At 43.6% G+C, this 6583-nt stretch overlaps 1 protein-coding gene across 1 annotated transcript in view; it reads left to right on the top strand.

The window, feature by feature from the left end:
- The window catches only part of WDR54 (WD repeat domain 54), a 10331-nt gene extending 3748 nt beyond the window's left edge, over window positions 1–6583 (top strand). Inside the window, exons 2-6 of the mRNA XM_075844858.1 lie at window positions 427–554; window positions 1596–1696; window positions 1785–1947; window positions 2046–2120; window positions 2194–6583. Of these exons, the coding sequence (XP_075700973.1) occupies window positions 427–554; window positions 1596–1696; window positions 1785–1947; window positions 2046–2120; window positions 2194–2325 (599 nt within the window). The 3' untranslated portion in view covers window positions 2326–6583. The remainder of the gene's footprint in view (window positions 1–426; window positions 555–1595; window positions 1697–1784; window positions 1948–2045; window positions 2121–2193) is intronic.

The following is a 6583-nucleotide window of genomic DNA, read 5'->3' as shown; positions in this document are numbered from 1 at the left end:
TTATTTACTAGAGACAGGTAGCGGGTTACAGTAGTCAGGATGTGACATTATGAGGCCAGCGTTATTTACTACAGACAGGTAGCGGGTTACAGTAGTCAGGATGAGACATTATGAGGCCAGCGTTATTTACTACTGACAGGTAGCGGGTTACAGTAGTCAGGATGTGACATTATGAGGCCAGCGTTATTTACTACAGACAGGTAGCGGGTTACAGTAGTCAGGATGTGACATTATGAGGCCAGCGTTATTTACTACTGACAGGTAGCGGGTTACAGTAGTCAGGATGAGACATTATGAGGCCAGCGTTATTTACTACAGACAGGTTTGGTCTCCTCATTACTATATGGATTTATTACAGCTGAAGAACATCTTGGACCTATAAAATATAATATTTTCCTGGAGATTAATGTATTCTGCTGTCTGCAGGAACATCCTCTGGCCTTGTCCTGGTGTTCGATATCCCCACTAAAGGCACAAACATTACACTGGCAGAAGTCTTGGCTGAACACAGGGACCCTATTACTGACATATCGCGAGAGACGTGTGACGGAAAGGTGAGAGGTGATCTCATTATCATGATATGAGGGGTCAGTACAGAGAACTAGCACATAATCTCTGCATACCAAGGGAAAGGCAATAAACTTTGACCCGTAATTGAAATAACACAAGAAAAGAACACGTGACAGACGTCCCCGTCATATTGGTCACATACAAACAATAAATAGAAATATCACCCAGCGTGTTACAGCTCTATATCCCCCGACCACCCTGTACTGACCTCATCTATACACAATACACCTCTATATCCCCCGACCTCCCTGTACTGACCTCATCTATACACAATACAGCTCTATATCCCCGACCTCCCTGTACTGACCTCATCTATACACAATACACCTCTATATCCCCCGACCTCCCTGTACTGACCTCATCTATACACAATACAGCTCTATATCCCCCGACCACCCTGTACTGACCTCATCTATACACAATACACCTCTATATCACCCGACCTCCCTGTACTGACCTCATCTATACACAATACAGCTCTATATCCCCGACCTCCCTGTACTGACCTCATCTATACACAATACACCTCTATATCCCCCGACCTCCCTGTACTGACCTCATCTATACACAATACAGCTCTATATCCCCCGACCTCCCTGTACTGACCTCATCTATACACAATACAGCTCTATATCCCCCGACCTCCCTGTACTGACCTCATCTATACACAATACAGCTCTATATCCCCCGACCTCCCTGTACTGACCTCATCTATACACAATACAGCTCTATATCCCCCGACCACCCTGTACTGACCTCATCTATACACAATACAGCTCTATATCCCCCGACCCCCCCCCTGTACTGACCTCATCTATACACAATACACCTCTATGTCACCCGACCTCCCTGTACTGTCCTCATCTATACACAATACACCTCTATATCCCCCGACCACCCTGTACTGACCTCATCTATACACAATACACCTCTATATCCCCGACCCCCCTGTACTGACCTCATCTATACACAATACAGCTCTATATCCCCCGACCTCCGTATACTGACCTCCTCTATACTCGCAGGATCGGGGTTCTGACCTTGTGACAGCCGATGATTCCGGGGTTCTTTGTGTTTGGAAATCTGGAGAAGATTTTCGTCTGGTGACGAAGATTTCAGCGTACGGGTGAGTGTTTGGCGCTGTCGGGTACTTAGCCTTGTATCAGTCGGGAGTGTATATATGATGTATGACCTCAGTCTCCTGTGTCCTCCAGCGTCACCTGCTCCTCGGTGAAGTTGTGGGACGGGGTGATTGCTGCTGCTTATGGCACGGGGCAGATACGTCTATACGACGCCACCACTGGAGCTATAAGTGCTGAGCTGGATTCCCACGCCAGGTGGATCTACACTTTGGATGTCGCTCCCGAGTCTGGAAGAGTAAGGTCCTATGTGGAGGTTCTGTTCATACATGATGTGCTGGTGACGTTAGTATATATGTATATGTTATTCCCTCCCTGTATATTTCTTCCCTGCAGCTGCTTTCTGGGGCAGAAGACTCCTTTGTTCAGGTCTGGCAGATAAGTCGTTGTGAGGAGTCTGGGCTCATTGAGGTGATATATTGGGGATTGTGGCTGCCGACGCCGTGGCTTTCCTCCACCCTCTAATGCCACGTCTTGTTCACAGGTGGAGCACCGTCACTCGGAGTGTGTGACAGATACCCAGATCTGTGGCGCTCGCTTCTGTGACCCTCAGGGCTCGTCCTTTGCTGTGACTGGCTATGACCTGAACGAGATCATCAGATATGTGCAGTTATAAACACAGAGGCGTAACATCCAGACCCGGTGCACCCCAGAAATCATCAGATACTCCCCGGAAATCATCCTATACCCCCATAAATCATCAGATACACCCCAGAAATCATCAGATACACCCAAGAAATCATCAGATACACCCGAGAAATCATATACACCCGAGAAATCATAAACCCCCAGAAATCATCATATACACCCGAGAAAGCATCACATACCCCCCAGAAATCATCATATACACCCGAGAAATCATCATATACACCCGAGAAATCATCAGATACCCCCCCAGAAATCATCAGATACCCCCCCCAGAAATCATCATATACACCCCAGAAATCATCATATACACCCCAGAAATCATCATATACATCCAAGAAATCATCACATACCCCACAGAAATCATCATATACACCCGAGAAATCATATACCCCCAGAAATCATATACACCCGAGAAATCAGATACCCCCAGAAATCATCACATACACCCGAGAAAGCATCACATACCCCCCAGAAATCATCATATACACCCGAGAAATCATCATATACACCCGAGAAATCATCATATACACCCGAGAAATCATATACACCCCAGAAATCATCATATACACCCGAGAAATCATCGTATACCCCCAGAAATCATCAGATACCCCCGAGAAATCATATACACCCCAGAAATCATATACACCCGAGAAATCATAATAAACCCCCAGAAATCATCATATACCCCCAGAAATCATCATATACACCTGAGAAATCATCATATACACCTGAGAAATCATCATATACACCTGAGAAATCATCATATACACCCCAGAAATCATCATATACACCCCAGAAATCATCATAAACCCCCATAAATCATCATATACACCCGAGAAATCAGATACCCCCAGAAATCATCACATACACCCGAGAAATCATCACCTACTCCCGAGAAATCATCACCTACTCCCGAGAAATCATCATATACACCCCAGAAATCATCATATACACCCCAGAAATCATCTTATACCCCCAGAAATCATATACCCCCGAGAAATCATTGTATACACCCGAGAAATCAGATACCCCCAGAAATCATCACATACACCCGAGAAATCATCACCTACTCCCGAGAAATCATCACCTACTCCCGAGAAATCATCATATACACCCCAGAAATCATCATATACACCCCAGAAATCATCTTATACCCCCAGAAATCATATACCCCCGAGAAATCATTGTATACACCCGAGAAATCATCGTATACACCCAAGAAATCATCGTATACCCCCAGAAATCATCAGATACACCCGAGAAATCATCATATACACCCGAGAAATCATCATATACACCCGAGAAATCATCATATACACCCGAGAAATCATATACACCCGAGAAATCATCATAAACCCCCAGAATTTATCAGATACACCCCAGAAATCATCAGATACACCCCAGAAATCATCAGATACACCCCAGAAATCATCATATACACCCCAGAAATCATCATACACCCCAGAAATAATCAAACCCCCAGAAATCATCAGATACCCCCCAGTAATCATATGCACCCGAGAAATCATCATATACACCCCAGAAATCATATACACCCCAGAAATCATCATATACACCCCATAAATCATCATATACACCCCAGAAATCATAAACCCCCAGAAATCATCATATACACCCGAGAAATCAGATACCCCCAGAAATCATCACATACACCCGAGAAATCATCACATACCCCCCAGAAATCATCATATACACCCGAGAAATCATCATAAACCCCCAGAAATCATATACACCCGAGAAATCATATACACCCCAGAAATCATATACACCCCAGAAATCATCATATACACCCCAGAAATCATCATATACACCCCAGAAATCATAAACCCCCAGAAATCATCATATACACCCGAGAAATCAGATACCCCCAGAAATCATCACATACCCCCCAGAAATCATCACATACCCCCCAGAAATCATCACATACCCCCCAGAAATCATCACATACCCCCCAGAAATTATCATATACACCCGAGAAATCATCATAAACCCCCATAAATCATCTTATACCCCCAGAAATCATCATATACCCCCCAGAAATCATCATATACCCCCCAGAAATCATTGTATACCCCCAGTAATCATCAGATACACCCCAGAAATCATCGTATACATTCGAGAAATCATCATATACACCCGAGAAATCAGATACACCCGAGAAATCATCATATACAGCCCAGAAATCAGATACCCCCCATAAATCATCAGATACCCCCCGAAATCATCAGATACCCCCCGAAATCATCAGATACCCCCCGAAATCATCAGATACACCCGAGAAATCATCATATACACCCGAGAAATCATCATATACACCAGAGAAATCAGATACCCCCAGAAATCAGATACCCCCAGAAATCATCACATACCCCCAAGAAATCATCATATACACCCCAGAAATCATCATATACACCCGAGAAATCATCATATACCCCCAGAAATAATCAGATACACCCCAGAAATCAGATACACCCCAGAAATCATCAGATACACCCGAGGAATCATATACACCCCAGAAATCATCATATACCCCCAGAAATCAGATACACCCCAGAAATCATCATATACACCCCAGAAATCATCAGATACCCCCCCAGAAATCATCAGATACCCCCCCAGAAATCATCATATACACCCCAGAAATCATCATATACACCCCAGAAATCATCATATACATCCAAGAAATCATCACATACCCCACAGAAATCATCATATACACCCGAGAAATCATATACCCCCAGAAATCATATACACCCGAGAAATCAGATACCCCCAGAAATCATCACATACACCCGAGAAATCATCATATACACCCCAGAAATCATCATATACACCCCAGAAATCATCATATACACCCGAGAAATCATATACAGCCGAGAAATCATCGTATACCCCCAGAAATCATCAGATACACCCCAGAAATCATATACATCCGAGAAATCATCATATACACCCGAGAAATCATCATATACAGCCCAGAAATCAGATACCCCCATAAATTATCAGATACATAAATTATCAGATACCCCCCATAAATTATCAGATACCCCCCATAAATTATCAGATACCCCCGAAATCATCATATATACCTGAGAAATCAGATACCCCCAGAAATCATCACATACCCCCCAGAAATCATCATATACACCCCAGAAATCATCATATACCCCCAGAAATCATCATATACCCCCAGAAATCAGATACACCCCAGAAATCAGATACACCCCAGAAATCATCAGATACACCCGAGGAATCATCATATACACCCCAGAAATCATCAGATACACCCCAGAAATCATCAGATACACCCTATAAATCATCAGATACACCCGAGAAATCATCACATACCCCCAGAAATCAGATACACCCCAGAAATCAGATACACCCCAGAAATCATCAGATACACCCGAGGAATCATCATATACACCCCAGAAATCATCAGATACACCCCAGAAATCATCAGATACACCCCAGAAATCATCAGATACACCCTATAAATCATCAGATACACCCGAGAAATCATCACATACCCCCAGAAATCAGATACACCCCAGAAATCAGATACACCCCAGAAATCATCAGATACACCCGAGGAATCATCATATACACCCCAGAAATCATCAGATACACCCGAGGAATCATCATATACACCCTATAAATCATCAGATACACCCTGTAAATCATCAGATACGCCCTGTAAATCATCAGATACACCCTGTAAATCATCAGATACGCCCTGTAAATCATCAGATACGCCCTGTAAATCATCAGATACGCCCTGTAAATCATCAGATACGCCCTGTAAATCATCAGATACGCCCTGTAAATCATCAGATACGCCCTGTAAATCATCAGATACGCCCTGTAAATCATCAGATACGCCCTGTAAATCATCAGATACGCCCTGTAAATCATCAGATACGCCCTGTAAATCATCAGATACACCCTGTTCTAGAGGCTACAGAGTCCCAGGTAGAGGCTTGTAGTCTTCTGGATTATATTTCCTGAGACTGTGGGTGTCATGTGCGGAGCATTTACCTTTATATTGTGTGTAAAGGAGGAAAGAGAACCCATTACCCCTCGCTGGGATGATAATGTTACGGACACTGTGTATATTAGTGTTATAATAACATAGCCCCCCTCCCCCACTGCACTGTTGCTATATGTATATATACTTGCTGTATGTATAAATGTCTGTAATTCCA

Source organism: Rhinoderma darwinii, chromosome 1, assembly GCF_050947455.1.
Source record: "Rhinoderma darwinii isolate aRhiDar2 chromosome 1, aRhiDar2.hap1, whole genome shotgun sequence".
NCBI classification, from domain to species: domain Eukaryota; kingdom Metazoa; phylum Chordata; class Amphibia; order Anura; family Rhinodermatidae; genus Rhinoderma; species Rhinoderma darwinii.
Note: the sequence above shows the minus strand (reverse complement) of the source record. Positions and strands in the feature narration are given on the sequence as shown.